This window comes from Falco naumanni, chromosome 15 (assembly GCF_017639655.2).
Source record: "Falco naumanni isolate bFalNau1 chromosome 15, bFalNau1.pat, whole genome shotgun sequence".
NCBI classification, from domain to species: domain Eukaryota; kingdom Metazoa; phylum Chordata; class Aves; order Falconiformes; family Falconidae; genus Falco; species Falco naumanni.
In genome coordinates, this window is record NC_054068.1 from 16037894 (window position 1) to 16054540 (window position 16647).

The 16647-nt window shown below is 39.0% G+C and overlaps 2 protein-coding genes across 5 annotated transcripts in view; both read left to right on the plus strand.

Annotated features, from left to right (window-relative positions):
- The window catches only part of TENT4B (terminal nucleotidyltransferase 4B), a 42670-nt gene extending 38895 nt beyond the window's left edge, over positions 1-3775 (plus strand). For both annotated transcript variants that reach the window (XM_040615047.1, XM_040615048.1), the window contains exon 12: positions 840-3775. In XM_040615047.1, the coding sequence (XP_040470981.1) occupies positions 840-1019 (180 nt within the window). In that variant the 3' untranslated portion in view covers positions 1020-3775. The remainder of the gene's footprint in view (positions 1-839) is intronic.
- Positions 3776-15435: 11660 nt separating this feature from the next.
- The window catches only part of ADCY7 (adenylate cyclase 7), a 67749-nt gene continuing 66537 nt past the window's right edge, over positions 15436-16647 (plus strand). For all 3 annotated transcript variants that reach the window (XM_040615044.1, XM_040615042.1, XM_040615045.1), the window contains exon 1: positions 15436-15536. The gene's annotated coding sequence lies outside the window, so the exon portion shown is untranslated. The remainder of the gene's footprint in view (positions 15537-16647) is intronic.

Sequence of the window (16647 nt, forward strand, 5' to 3'; positions counted from 1 at the left end):
ACCTAAAGACAAATATCTTTATAATGAGACCTCCCAGAGCCTATGCATTTAGGGGATTTCTCATGTTGAGGAATGCTTCTGTGACAACTCGGTCATCTAGAAATACTGTCTGCCTCTATATACTATATGTTTGGGATATATACAGTTTTAAATTGTTACGCTTTTTCAGAATTTAGGAGTTCCTTAATAAATGATAAATAGTCTAGCATCTTCTGGAATGTTATTCCTGAAAAGTAATTCTCAAGACTTGCCTCCTGCTGGCTGACGATGTATCTCTAGGTAGTAATGAGACCGTTTACAAACTAGGCCTTTCGATATACCATGAATGCATGTTTGTCTTATTACGCAGAGGTAATTCTGGTGCTGGAATGTGAATGTGACAATGTGAGATATTCTACATCTGTAAACAAAGATGCGGTATAAAATTAGTCCTGCTCTTAAAAAAAACGTTCTCCTAATTTTGCACAGAAGATGAGATTTGAGCAATCTTCACCTGTCATCTCAGATTATGGATTTACATTTCTGTAAAACATTTTTTTGATGGTTGCAAAGTAGGAGCGATAGAACAGTTCTATCCTTTTCAAAATTCAGAGTGCTCTGCTCTTCTCTCTCAACCTGCATGGTTTTGGGTCTAGAGATGAGCATTTCTTTGCAACCACCAAAGTGAAAGGTTTGTGGTACTGTGCTGCTTTTGGCTTAGCTTCTTTTGCCACATCCATTTTTTTTTTCCAAGTGTAGCGCTGTCATGAGGTAACATCCTCATTATCCAGAAGTAGGGTTGTGTAATTGCCACAGCTTTCTTTTTTTTAGCACTGATTTGCCATGTTTTTCTTTTACAGCATGGATCTGCACGGTTATTTCGCTCTTCTAACAAAGGCTTCCAAGGTCCAACAAACTCAAGCCACGGTACCTCAGTCACAAACAAACAACACCAAGGCAGCAAATCACACCATCAGTTTTTCCACGGCAAAAAGAGGAAACACAAGAGGGATGCAGCCCTTTCAGACCTTTGTAGATAGTTGCCTATTTTATGACTGTTCTTCTGTGTGCAATGATCTCATGCTACAGGATAGTTTGATAGTGACTCCTTGGATCTCTTCCGGAGCTTCAGACTGTTCAGACATTGATTAGCAACTGCATTTTTTTTTTCCCAGCTCGCCACGGAACGGATCATGAAGATTGATCACTGCAAAAACAAATAAACCCAAAAAAACAAAACAAACAAACAAACAAAAAAAAAAACAAAAAAAAAGGAAAAAAAAAGAAAGAAAAAAATTTAAAAAGAAAAAAATTTTTAAAAAAAAAGAGGAAAAAGGCTGCTCATTTGATAAGTCATATGCTACAACAGGGTCATTTAGAATATAAAAGCTTGAATGTAAAATAAATGTATTTCCCATCAGCTCATGCTGACCTGTAGAGGTAGTACTCAGTGTGTCTAGGGGGTGGTAACAAACAAATAAAACACAAAAAATAGGAAAAAAAAGCAAAAAATTGTATTTTGAGGGAAACCCAGCCTTTAAAGGTGAAAGTAATTTGTGCATGATTTTTTTATTATTTTTGCATATACTTACCATTTTATTGTGTATATATAGATGACCATATAGGAAAACTGACATTTGTAATAGTGGATTTGTTAATACTTTTTACATAACATTACTGTTTAAATTGTAAACATAAATTTTTCTCAGGATTAGTTTGGAAAATAATCTGAATTGTCATCTTAACATCCATATAAAGAGACATTACTAGTTATATTGCTCAGAATTTCTTTTCTTGGCATTTAAAAGATTTAATCGAACATTTGATCTGCAAAAGCTGTTCCTCTGAAAGAAAGGTTTATGGTGGCAAATGAAGTTTTTCATTTGTATAAAGTGTACATGTACTTTGTGTAGACACTGAGCTTGTCATCTCGGAGAAGTAACCTTCACCTTGTTTTCTAGAGTGCCATCATTTCAGGCAATGGGGTTTTATAGTTGCATCCTTCTTCCTCCCCTCAGTGGTCACTCCCAACCCTTTCTTTTAAAGAAATACAAAGCCACTTGGGTTTTTTTTTCCTGTTTGGTTGTTGATGGTGATTGTTTTCTTCTTTTTTTTCGGTTTAAAAATACCACACAAACAAAACTCGGTTTGTTACAGACGTTTTCATTCCTGGGCTGCTTTAATCCCATGCCTCTTTGTTTGTGCCTTCCCTCCTCCTTCCAGGTCTGGTTTTTTTTGTCTTTTATATTTTTGCTAACTCCTGTAGGAGATGATAACTGTTGAAGCTTTAAGTGAATTTTACAATTAAAGTATTTTTTTCTCACTCCCCTCTTAGGCATTTTTATATTTACACTTAATTACTGAAAAAAAATCAACACAGAGCAACAAATAATGAAATATATTTTGTATTGCCTTAAAGACCCAAACCTTTCATATCTCATGTTATTTCTTCATTGATCTAGTTACCATTTAATTTAAACTCCACCTTTGTCTGGTTCAGTTGCATTACAAGTCTAGGTTGCGGTTTGATGCCATGAATGCAAATTAAATGTGTAATTACACTCACAGGCATAGCTTGGAACAGGAGCTGGGACACTTCAACGGTAGAAAGTTAAGTGGCATTTACTTTCACTTATTTCTTTAAAGAGGAAAGTCTGTACTCGGCATATGTGGCTGTATTAGATGCAGCTATTCCGGAGATTATGATTTTATAAAAAGTGCTATTAGCTTTTAGAAATTTTTTTTTATATACATTTACAGAATACTACAGACCAACCTGACTTTTAATGGGCACTAAGGAGTGCAATGATTTTTAAAGTAAAATAATGCTAGAATAAGACCAGAACTGATGTCATCACTTTAATAAACATTTTCAATGTGTTAAAGTGTTTTACTTCAAAAAGGAAAAAAATATATATTCCAAAGATATGAAAAGTCGTAACATTTACTCAAACACTAAGCTTAAGTGATGTTAATTTGACAATGTTTTCTTTAAAAAAATTTAGTTTCATATTTTAATTTGATCAGATAATTTTATCAACAAGATGTTGAGCTTTTGTTCATAGAAACTAGTAAAAGTTGTACCACATTATGCATAATCACAGTATTTATTTTGTTTTAGATTATTGTGAATGTGTAGACTTATGTTCACCGCTTAGGGAACAATTATTTATAAATTATATTAATCCAGTATTGTTAGCTGCTATTAGCAAAACTGTTCCAAAACTTAAAGCTTACAAAGATCTGTATCGCATTTACCACACTGAAGTGTTTTTAAAAGAATCACCCTCATTGTTGAAAGCAAATGTACTCTTAGGGTGCAGATATTAGTGTTCCAATAAGCATGTGATAATTTTAAGGTGGTGGTAGCGGGAAGATAATCTTGATTCCATTGGGAATCTTAGGTTTGCCTCAATTTATGGTTTTCATAAATTTAATGGAAAATAGCTTTTCCTGGACTGCTCAAGTTTCTTTTTGGTAAACAGTATCTTTCTAAAAGAAAAAAAAGAAAAAAAAAAAAAAAAGCATGAAGGAAAAATTGAGGTATTTTACATTGCCTCAAATGACCAGCATTGTATTCATAAAATACTGTATATCTTGCAAATCTTTATTTAAACAGAACAGTTGAACTGTTCGTTTTTCAATCTGAAGTAAAATACTTTCAAGACCTTTTAGTTTGCCTGCTCATTTGTCTTGTACATTTCATCTCTGTATTTGACTCAAGTCTAATTCCTTTTTGAGTTTAAATACTTTTGTGAAGATTTTGTGAATATATGAAAATAAATGTTTAATCTAACTACTGCAGTTTATCACCATTCTTGACGCTTACCCTGTTTTTTCCTTCACAGTACTGTGGAAAGAGCAGACTGCTCAAGGCGCTTTGTAACGTTTTTGTGTAGTATCTGGGTGCTTCCGCAGCTGAGCGTTGGGCCCCTCTGCCTGGAATTTGGAAGCTTGTTTTGTTCAAGTGGGCCTGGTCTGCCATGTTTCCTCCCAGGAGAGCTGAAGCAGAGTCTGTATGCCTGAGAATAAGTGGAAGAATATACATGTGTAAAGGGTTCTTAACGTATAATTTTTCTCTTAACTTTCCTCTGTGCTGTACATGGGAAACTTGTGCAAGGATGTGTTTTCTTTCCCTTGCGAACTCGGGTTAAGGGCTGTGTTCCAGCTGCAGGACACAGCTGTCCACAGCTGCCACGCTGAGGAGGGCGTTGCAGAAATATGCAAAAGTTAATTTGAGTTACCTTCAGCTAGAAACAGTGTTTAGCATAGTTCCTGAAGCACAGTTGATGTTGCCAAAGTATGCTCTTAACTTTGGTTATCTTCCTTGCTTGCATAAATCAGTGCACACACTGGAAAGTTCTTGTCGTTGTGCCACTGGTAGTCTACAAAGACCATCTGAAATAAATAAGCTGAAATGTTTATATATCTTCTTGTTTGACATTAGATTATTTTGTTAAGGGTTTTTTTTACTTTTTTTTTTAAAGAATAGTTCAAATGGTGTTTATAGTTAAAAGCTGTGTGTTTATTGATTTTATTCTTTTAAGTTGCCAGTCTTCCACCTTGTGGCAGAAAAGAAGCTGAAATGTAAGTAAACTTTCCCATTTGTGAGACATGACCTGATACTGACCTCCATGTTCTGTGCAGCTTCCTCAGAATTCACAGCTCAGGTTTTTAAATGTTTATAATAGACTTGTTTTCCTAGAATTTAATCTTAAGAAAATAATCAGAAGTCAAGTGGCTGGTGGCAACTTTTAAAATGTACTTTCAAAATGGAACTTTTAATTTTTTTGTCTGGAGTAATCATGAGTGCGTCCTAAATATAACGTGAGCAACTGATTAGAAAATAGTCTCATCTTGAAAACGTAAATAAAAGCAGCCAGCCATTTGACATCTGGATGGATGTTAACACTGATGATAGATGATAAAACTGAACGTGAGACTCCAGCTTTATTCCCTGGAGAGTAAAAGCTGTAAGAGGTTACAGAGTATGTAATTACTCCAGAAGAGAGTACGTTTACCTATTTAGGGGCTGTAACAGAAAATACATTTAATTATTCCAGCTACTATTAAAGTGCAGACTAGTGATTATTTATTCTGCAGACTCCCTAGAAGTTGCTTCTTAATAGTGCAATGTAGTTTTCTAAGAATCAAGTTTGCCATGTCTTGAAACTGCCTTGAAAGTGCAGAATTTGAGAGCTTTATTTTTCTAGCTACTTTGTAGTGTTGCCACAAGTTCTCCTCAAAAATGTTTTCCAGGTGCAGTGACCTAAATGTAAATGTGCTTTGACTCTGTTTCCATGAGTCATTTACCAGCAGTTCTGACATACGTGTTCGTGGTTTCATCTGTAAGTTGAAACCAGCTTTGCAGTTCTCATGGTGCTTTAATTACATCATGGTTGTAGATTTTCCTGTGTCAAAGTTACCAGGCTCTTCCCGGTAGTAATTTGCTCTGAACCTAATTAACTAATCTTCAAAGGTTGATTGTTAGGATGTTTGAGATGATCTGAGAGAAATTATTCAGCACCAAGAATCCTTTGCAGGTTACTCAATGAACAACATCCTGAGTAACACAGGAATTAAAATTCAAATGGCCTTACTGGGTCTTTACAAGGCCAAAGTTTGTGTCAAGTATCTACTTGAAAAGGAAATGGGAATGAAAGAGCCGGAAAGTGGCTGTTGCTTGTGCATTTTAGTTAAGGTAGTGCTAGATCAAATCAATCTATATTTCAGATTACTGTAAAATTTAGGTCAGTTAAATTCTGAACAGGTTTGATTTTAATTCTTAGTGTATTTAGTGATTTCCCCGCCATGACCATTCTATCGATTTGTGGACTCCAAAAAACTTCTAACAGAAGTGTGGTGCTTTTGTTAAGACACCTTGACCCGACAGTTCAATAGGCCTCTCTCTTGGCAGTAGCAAGCTTAAAAATTGCCTGTTTCTGTTTGCTCCTTCCTGTAGCAGTGTAACCAGCAGTGAACTTGGGAAGCTATGACATGGGGAGTTAGTTTGCTGTAAATGAATTGGTAAAAGGTGATAGGATCCTGAAAATCACTTCTGGACACAAGTAAGGGAAGACAAAAAAGAAATCTTGGATATCCTCCGTATAAAAACCATTTGGAGGAATGCTGTCTTTCTGGCTTCCTAGATGCATGCACAATGAGGCGCTGCGCCGTCTTCTAATGAGTCAGTGTGCTCAGACGTTACTACTTGTCAGATGCTGAATGGCCTGAGCAGTGAATCTGCTTGCCATTTAGACTGATACGGGTATGTCTTGGTTCTACTCTCCTGCTAGTGGTCCTTTGAAAGTTGTCTTTGAAATCCTTGATGGCTCTTGATATTTTAAACTTGCTGAATTGAACCTCCTCATCCTTCTTTAACTGAGTCCACCCTTCGTTTTTTATGACCCAGAGATCTGATGGTGAATATGGCATTTATCAAATCCTGTCCCAACAGGTTATAGTGAAGTGGGAAGGGATGGAGACCGATAGTGCTTTAAAAAGGGTATTGCCTGCTGCTACAGCTGCTTTTTAAAGAAAAATAAAACCTCACAAACCTCATTAGTTGAGCAGGTTGAGTTGGCAATACATCCCCCTAGCCCTCACTGAAGCTAGTTTCTGTGCAAATCATTCAAGAATCTAATGTTTGGATGTTAGACTAAATATATATATATATTTTAAATTAAATCTTTCTGTATAATGAAGCCCTAGTTTCCCTAGTACAAAGCACCTGAGGAAGAAACTTCTTAGCTGTATGCAAGAGCTGACTTGTAAAGAATGCATTTGTGTGGTGGTAGAGGAAGTCTAAGGAACCATGGGTACAGATTTGGTGAGTGTTTTGCTTATTTAAAATTAAAAAAAAAAAAAAAAAGCTCTTGTATATAAAGCTACTTTTGTTTCTGTGTGAAGCAATGTTTGACTCTTGAGCTGAAATATCATTAAGCAATCAAATGTTTCTGAATAGCTATTAGAGAAAGTAATCGCTGCTCTCACCTGCATTTTCCCAGGTCTGAAGTTCATTTACTGAACCAGATTTGGTGACAGTGAAATCTGAAAATAAACCTGCTTCAAGTCACTTGTTTATGCTGCCTGCCAGTGTACCACAACAATGCCTGTTCTGAACGTGAAGTTCCCATCTTAAAAAAAATCCCAAAACAAATTCACCTTGCTGGTCTTTGTACAACAGGTTGTTGCACCCGGAGTATGAAGAAATATTTTTCTTACAACAATAACATTTGTTTTAGGTGAAATGTGCATTAATGGTTGCTGTTTGCATTGTCCTCTTTCTGTGGCCTGTTTCAAAACAAAACTGTTGTTCATTCTTGTAAGTAGAGGACTGATTAAGGCAGGGTTGGATTTTTTGCTTCTCTGTAGTGGATCTTGAATCAAACTAATTTCTGGTTGCCTGGTAATCAGTAAGTATGAAAAGACCATTCTTAGAAAAATCAATGGCTAACCCAGTAGAAATCTTTCATACTGTCTTCCTTCAATGCTAGCTTGTTTGCTTGTGCTCGTCAAAATTTTTGACAGTGCAAGGGAGGAATAACTTACAAAATAATTCAGTCTTTTCTACGAGATTTTTATTCATCTCAAAGCATGTCTTACTAAATCTATGTTATGATACCAACTATTATCTATCAAGATAACATCGTAAAGCAATCTAATTGCTGAAAACTTCACGTATCTCTGAGCTGGAGTGTGTGCCATCTAGTGATTTGCTTTTGTGCAGTGTCTAAGCTACATACTCCCAACTACGAAAGGTAGCTTGAAGGCTTCTGTTTTACCATGTTGTTTGTATGCAGACAATAGCACCATCAGGTAGTAGTAACTTACCTGGTAATGCTGAGCTACTGTCTGCACTTATGCATCCCAAATCTCACAGAATTTGACTATTCTGAAGGTATGGCTGAGAAAACTGAATTTTGTTGCCTAAAAAAAAAAAGTTTAAACAAAATCAGTAGGTTCAAAAGCCGTGGGGTAAGAGTGGTACCAGCTATTAGAAAGAGGAGCCGGGGCAGTGGGTTGCCCTGGCATCTCCAGCTGTGCAGCCAGGCAGCCTTCACCTCCTCCAGCAAAACAGGCCAGAGACCACCCTGGCCAGCTCTCGTTGCCCTGGACCTGCTTTCCAACACAAAGTGCTTTAAATAAATACATTTAACAACTAAGTACTTCTGAATCCTTCAGAACGAGGTCACATGATGGTCAATCAAAACCAGAACAAACTTCTTAGGAGTGTAGGCAAATACAGAAGTTGGGAATCTGGAAGCTGAAGGAAGGAAGCCAACTTTTGCAGTTACAGAGACCAGTGGTCTGGTACTTTTACTGTGCATGGATAGTCATATTTAAAAAAACAAACCAACCAAAAAAACCCCCTAAATCTTCAAGTGGCATTACCACACTTCATTTCTATTGAATGAAGTAGTATTGTAGATTACAGTGGTGATTTTAAAGGAGTGTTGCTAAAGTAGAAGCAATAGAAAACAGTAACTCACGAAGTAATGCTAGTTCTATAGTTTCTGTATTATGTACCTTTTTTCCACTTATCAACACTTAAAAAGCTGCCCACAAAAAACAGTAGTTGTGAACTCTTACTGTATTTGTACATTTGGGAGAGTCTGAATGTTCTGATGCTGCCTAGTAAGGGAAGAGTACAATTAACAATTGTGATGAGCTGGTGCAATACTAAAAGGACATAAATTAGAACTGACGTTCACTTTCCTGATGTCACTATTACAGACTTACTTATTTTCATTTCTTGTTTTGTGTTCTCATCAGCATCTCTGGTTTTATACATTTTTTCCTACCTATGTGCCTCATTGGAAATCACAGCTGTCCTGTATCCTAAGCAGGTTGCTGGCATCGGTTAAGACTGAATTTTATGAGCTGGATGGATCACTGTTAAAGAACAGCAAGTATGCAGTTTTGATACAGTTGTGTTAGAAGCTAGCTAAGTTTCTTCCCTGTTCTATCCACATGGAAGAAAATTATAACAATACCAGTACAACCCACTGTTGTGTGGACATGCTAAAGCACAAGACAATCCTTATCCTGAAATTAATCACTTCCCAGCTGATTTTAGTTAATAATGTGTTGTACTGGAATGATGAAGGTGCAGTATGAACACAATTTTAACATTACTATATCAATAAAAATTCTTAGGTTTTATTGCAAAGGAGAGAGATCTTTGCTGTTGCAAATTTGAGGTTACTCATTTGCCTTACTCTAGAAATTACCACTAAAAGCCTGGTTCTGTTGAATTCAAGGGGAGGTTTCCTACTGATTTCAGTGAGATCAATTTTATCTGGTTTTTTCCTCTGATTTTTCAATCTTTTGATTTCAGAGTTTCAAAGACTTTCAACTTCTTTTTTTTTTTAAAGCAAAACCTAATGTATATACATCAGTAGAGTGATTAGAACTATGCAGGCATCTTGCTCAGTTATAGACCACCCATTAACACTTAGTGACTTGTCTTCCAAGTTTGCTTAGAAGACAACAGTTATAAACACAGCTGAAATGTCAGAAGCCACGCCAATCAGCAGAGTAACTCTACACAGCTCGTGGATTCTTGGACTAGGGGGTGGGTGAAGGAGAAGGTGGTGCTAGAGGCCCTTCCTCCAGCTCCTGGTGAATGGCGAAGGACCTCCTGCACCACAGACTCCACCAGGGGTGGGATCCCAGGGTCTAGAACCATGTTTGCCATCACAAACTAGATTAGCTGGTTGCCCACTGTTTGGTCCACTGAGATGAGGCAAACTCTTAAAACCTCCTTGGCCCGTATTTAATAGCATTGTGATGTCTGGTGGTACCAGGATGGGTTTTGATACTGGTCTTGTGAGCAATTAAAAGACACCATCAGTTACTGCTGCAGCAGAACTCTGTGATTTCACGATAGTAAGAAAGTAAAGCATTTCCCATCTTAGTCCCTCTCAGCTTTGGGATACTTATTACATCGGTCTGTTTGAAAATACCAGCTACTTGGAGGAAAATACACTCCGTTTCTCAGCATCAAGGAAAATAAAGGGAGGGCTATGTGCTTTACTCTGTATTGTCTCTTTTACAATCACCATTGCAATCTAAATAAACTAATCTTCAAGAGGTCAACTACTTCCCTAAGCTCAGTAAATTAATATTAAAAGCTAGAGCCTCGGGTAGTAAGTAATTTTTACTCCATTGGCTTCAGTATAATAGGGCTATGTTGATTTATCCAGGTGAACTTTGTCCACACACTTTTAAAATTGCTTTGTAACAGACTTCTAAAAAATTTTTTGTTAGTAATTCTGTGTTTCCTAGTGGATTCTCTTAAGAACTTTCTGTTCTAGAATTGTATTTTGATTTACATAAAAGCGTTTTTCCCTGCTAATATACGTGGTCCATTTGTTCCTTACTGATTTTTCCAAAGAGAAGCATAGAATCGTTTAGGTTGGAAAAGGCCTTTAAGATCATTGGGTCCAACCGTTAACCCAGTACTGCCAAGTCCACCATTTAACCATGTCCCTAAGTGCCACGTCTACATGTCTTTCAAATACCTCCAGGGATGGTGACTCAACCACTTCCCTGGGCAGCCTGTTCCAATGCTTGACAACCCTAGAAGTTTGGGGTTTTTTTAATAAGTTTTTCCCAATACTCAATCTAAACCTCCCCGGTACAATTTGAGGCCACTCCCTCTTGTCCTATCACTTGTTAAAAGAAGTATTCTTTTCTTTCCAGTATACCCTCCGGGCTACTAAGAGGAAGATTATTGGAAGTGCAAATTGGAAACAGTTAGCTAAATAGTTTCATCATTCACTGTGAAAATAAAATGATCTGTACTCTTCTGTGTTCTTTAAATCAATAATATATTCCATTTTGTTGCAAATGCCACCCACAGTGTTACCATATCTAACTGAGAAATGGCCTTCCTTTCATTTATTTTCTTCCCTTGCGTAACTTGTCAATTAATGAAAAGAAAGAGTGATCCCTCAATAAGACCATTTAACAGTTTTGTAGGAAGTCACAGACCAGATCAGTCACTCAGTATTGTTAAGAGTAATTCAATTTCTAGAAGAAAATGTTCCATTTTTAATACAGTTCAACTTGATTATACAGAAAGATTTTAAACCAAGTCTGATCTATAGCCCTTAGTGCAGTCCAAATCACACCTGCAAGTACAGGTAAAAGGCTTAAGCAATTAGCCAGGCACTGATTTTTCAAGTCAGAAAGCATGTTCTTGCTCTGGAGAAAGAACCTGAATCATGAGCAGGATAGGAGATGGAGGTATTTTTCTGATTCTTAATCCAAGAAATGGAACAAAACCTTCTAGAATTCTGCAGTCCTTCAGTTCCTCTAGAAGAGAGCATATTAACTCCTCAGTCAGATACTTTTTTGAACTGTTGATACTTCTCCTAATTTATTCTATTATTTCATGGTGCTGTGAGTTTGCATTGGGCTTGAAGTTTTCTTTGGAGAAATTACTGCTGTAGCATTAAGTGCCACTGATGAAACTGATGAAACCTGGAATGCTAGCAAATATGGTCATCGTTCCAAGTCAGTTAAACTCTTGGACAACTTTAAAAGAAATAACGAACAGGACAAGAGACCTGAATAGCTTTTCATTTCCCTAAAAAAACCCCAAACGTGTGGCATTTATTGCTTTATTTGCAGTAAAGCAGCAAATGATTCCCAAAAGATTGTTCGGTGCAAACTACATAACAGCAGTGAAACTCTACCTTCTCTTTACCCTGATGCAATAAGATACTCCTGCATATAATAGCATAAACTTTATAGTCTTCAGCAGTTGATTCTAGTATTACCCTGTAAATGAGGGTGACAGCAATGTAGCAGCTCAAAATAATGTCTCATTACATCCTTCCGAAGTATGTAGCACCTCGCACTTTGGGATCGTTCTTTTATTTGGTGTCTTTGAAATCATAAATGTACAGGAAATAGCAAATAATTTACTCAAGTTACTTGTCTCATTCTTTAAACTGATCAGTGGCCAAGAGAGTAGTGTGTGCATATGGGCACTGGTAAATAGGTGCTAAATCTCACCCAAAACAACAACAACAAAAATGTTCTAATAAATACTTCCTACTGTAGTGTTCGTTAAAGACAGCACTTTACTCCTGGCTTTCTGAATTATAATCATGAAACTAGTGAAGAAAAGAAGAAGTTAAGGTTGTCTTGGTCACTGTTTCTGGCTATTTGAGGAACTGCAAAAAGACAGAGTGGTAAAGCATGCTTTCCTAAATGCTGTCTGCTGTGGTATTGCAGGATGTCAAAGGCATATTTAAAAGGAGTGAATATATTTAAAAGTCTACCTGCTAATTTCAAAAGTACTGCGTACAGACTTTTAAAAGTATCGTGCTATTTAAGATCCTGTCTAACCCACAATATAGTCCACTGTATACTCACTTTCAAATTATTCCTAAGAATTTAAAAGAATAATCTCTGAGATTGTATTTCTGTTTTGCTTTCGTCATGTATATGTTTGGTCAGCAACCACCCTCTGAGTCCTATCTGACTCATTTATGGGAGCCACTGAAAATCTGAATATTGAAACATTTTGCAAATAAAATGATTTAGAAGTAACTTGCTGGGACCAAACAGTGTCATACATTTTACTAGTGTGAATAGTACAAGCATGCGTATACTGAAGGCAGATTCAACCCACGATGATTTACTAAGAGGAAATTGTAACCCCCCTATGTAAAAATTATAGTTGAAGATTACTATGGTTTTCTATTTCTGCTGCTTTTAAAAATAGTGATCTTTCCCTATTTCATGATGATTCATGGCATTGGGGACTATGGCAATTTACATTGAAGCACACATCTGAATTGTACAAAACAGGCTTCTGTAATGCTCTATAACTCAGTTTGTAAATGGCACTGCAGGTAGATTTGGTATAAACACCTTACCTAAAAATACTTCGAATAAAAAATTGAAAAATAGTTTGAATTTTATTATTTTTTTATTTTTATCATCTGTGTTGCATTCTGTTTTAACTAAAAATCCAAAAGTATTTACGATACAGTTATCCAATTCAATCTTTGGGAAGATCAGATGCGTGTGTGTTTAATTCTCTGGTTTTATATATTCAGTATATTATGTCCATATCATTGTAGAGCTGTTGGAATTTTTTCTAAGTGAGAGTTTGAAAATCATAATACTTGCTCGTCTATGAAGAATGCTTTCACAGAAGCAAATGAAACCCTAGGGATTGCTGTATTCTAATTTGGACAGTGTCATTTCAGATGGACCTTCGATTAAGGGCTATATTTTCACAATATCAAATATTTCCAGCTATCACATACGCATAGGAAATTTATTTTAGATCAATCTAGAAGTGCAAAGAGATAAGGTATTGAAATGGCAGGTTAAGTGCTATCACTTTTTCTCACCCAGAACAGAACCTTGCACTTGGGTAGTCGTGGAGTAGATCTCCCAGCAATGTCAGGTGCTCTCCAGTAAGGGGTGGTAGCATCTGCGTTGTGAAAATCAGCCCTGACTGTACTTCAGCTGCACGGCGCGCGAGAGAAAAATCAGCAGCAGAAACAGAAAAGGGGAAGTTATACATAGCACATACAGGAGCCAATTAGCTGGACATTAATTTCCATATTTTGCTTTTTTCCTTTTACATCTGTTTTGCTAAAAATGTGTTATAGTAATTACCAGTGGTTTAAGAGTAGTCTGCATAACAGTGTACATACAGCAGTGAAGAGAAGAATGGTACTGCTGCCATTAAAAAAACCCCCACAATGTCTGTCACACTGAATCATGCAGGAATTTCAGATCTTACTCTGGAATAGTAAATATTTGTGGGTACACAGAAATGATGTTAAGCAATCTATGTACTCTGAAGGTCCACAAAATGTTGATGAAGTGGTAAATGGAGGCCATCTGTTCTGAAACGACTCCACTTATGATCTCAGCAGAATAATGTATTTTCCATTTCCTGCGATTTTTAGATCTTGTTATCTAATCCAACTTTCAGTGAAGAGGAGGAATTCTTTTTGACAATCATTTTACTGGAAGATCCTTTTTCTCCTCTCCTCTAAGAAATGGTCTGAATATCCTATGTGCTGCTTCCATCTGAACACTTGCATAATTTCCTAGTGCTTTTCAGATACACGGTATCTAAAACAGGAATGGGAAGACCTAGGTAAGATTAGGTAACTTGCTCAGGACTGGGCATAAAAGTGTCACAGGGCAGGGAACAGAGGAGCAGAGTCCAGTTTGCTTGCTGCCCAGTCCTGCGCCTCAGGTATGTAACCACTTCTTCCCCGGCTGTATTGGTTATATACTTGTCCCAAATTGCTGAAACTGGATTTAAATTCCTTTCCAAGATCCCCAGCCCTAACATCCCCAAAGCATCCTAATGGCTGGGCAGTCTCAGGAAATAATGTTTCCTATTTGCCCACCGATACTCAAACAGGAGCTTAAGGGTCCAACGAAGATGTCGTGCTTGTGGTGTGTGCACTGAACTGCTGCTCCCTCCGCGAGGGGCAATTCAATCACATAGCTCGGGCCTACAGAGTATAGAAAATACCAGCTGGCTAGCAGTACGCAAATAAAAACTGTGTTTGGTTACTAATCCATTATTGCAGTAATGGTACAACCGTGGATGACTAACGCGTGGTGGTAGCTGCAGGCAGCTGGGCACACGCCTGCCTGCCACGGGCCGCACGCAGTCACCTGTGACTAACGCCTCCCTAGATAAACTTAATCCAAAAATCCACAGAAATCAGCATTTCGTTCTGTCGCCTGGAATGAGCTTTGCGTTGGATTTACATGCGGTAGATTCTGTCACCTGCAATGAGCTTTGCATCGGACTTAGGTGTGGTAGAGCTAGGCTTGGTCTGAATTAGTGGCCAGATGTTTGAGGCTTGACACGCTGAGGACTCAGTGCCAGCCCGGTGAAACTCACCCAAAACGTACCCAGAGGACTAAAGCAGTGAGTAAATGGAGGAGCGGGAAACGGGTGCTGTGGGATGGCCACAGCGGTGGCCTGCAAAGGTCACGTCCCTCATCCCTGCGTGCAGCCTGGCTGCGGGGAAGTTCGGGGTCCTGCCACAGGCACTCCAGCTGTGGCTGGATTTTTGAAAGCTGCCTGTAAACTTTTGTATTTTTCAGGGTCCCGGGCAGAAGTTTGCTTCCACACCTCTACAGCATGGATGCCGATGGCTAGTCACTCTCCTTGTGTGACGGGTCAGCGGGACACAAGGGCACCCCTCACACTCTGTGAGGGACGGGGCGCTGCAGACCCTGCTCGGAGGCCTTGAGGGGGGGTGGCTGAGGGGCTCCCCCTCACGCAGGGGTGTTAAATGCCGCTGAGCGCGGCCACCCCGCTAGGCGCGCGTCCCCTCACGGCCCCTGAGGAGAAGGGGCGGTGGCCCCGCCAGGGGGCGGGAGGGGCGCTGCCGCCGCCGCCGCGCGCGTCCCGCCCGTCCCGCCCTCCCCGCGCCGGGGAGGCTCCGCCGGCCCTAGAGACACCTCAGGCGGCTGAGGCGGCGGCTGAGGCGGAGCGGCCGGTGCCAGCCCTGCCCCGCTGCTGTCCGCTCCTCTTCCGCCGGCCGCAGGTGAGAGACCGCACCGGGGGGTGAGGACTGGGCTGGGGTCGTAACCCGCCTTCGCGGAGCGGGGTCACCGCGGCCCCGCTCCGCGGAGCGCGAAACGAGGAGTCTACATGGTTACCGCCTGCCTCTCCTCGCACCGCTTGATGCGCTTGGAAGTTTGCGGGCTTGTAAGCCTTTCTCCCAAGTTTATTTCGCGTGGAAAAGGCGGATTTGGGAAGCTGCGAGGCCTGAGAACTGGCGTGTGTTTCTGCGCAGAGGATGAATGGAGAAGTTGCTGGCTGGGCTTGCCTTTGGCATAGGCATGCACTCAAAAGCCAAAGGCTGTCTATTCTTACAGAGCAGTTTAGATCCTTTTTTTGGCTTGGTTTTTTTGTTTTGTTTTGTTTTTTTGGTTTTTTTTTTTTTAGTTTGATACAGCTTTAGATTGATACAGCTGAAGGAGGTACTTTAATATCCAGGGGAAACTTGAAATATCTGTAGAGGGTGGGTTAGTGTCTTTTTTTTTTTTTTTTTTTTTTTACTGCTGAGTAGGTAAATTACTTCTAATCTCAGTAGGACCTGTCAAGGCATTTCTATAATGAGTACTCTGTGTTATTAAAGGGATTAAAATGCTTTATTACACGTAGTATGGCATTTCATCCTTATGACTGGGATCTAACGTTTGCCAGTGGTGGTAAAGTGTGTCATGTCGCAGGAGCAGACCATCACCGATGACCCAGGACCATGCTAAAGTTGGTTAAACCTGAAACTTCGTTTATGACCAGTAATGCTGTGGTCAGCAGAAGTGCTGAAGACTCGCAAAGACACTTTGAAAGTGTTTTTGGACATGCAAAGTAAATAGGTGGTCTAATGTTTTAATTTGGTTCGGCATAGAAGCCTGCTTTTCTCCTGTCAGTTGTGTTATATTTTATTTGTAGTGCTGTGTGCCTGATGGGCTTGGTTGTCACCCAAGACCATGCTGTGCAAATATAAGGTGGGGGGAAATCCATGTCAATGCGCCTAAAAGGTGTGGGTTTGATTCTGAGGTGCCTGTGATTTATTATAGGAAATCAAGTGTCCTCTGCTGGACACTGTAATATGAAAAATTCTTCATAATAGGAAATAGGATGTAACT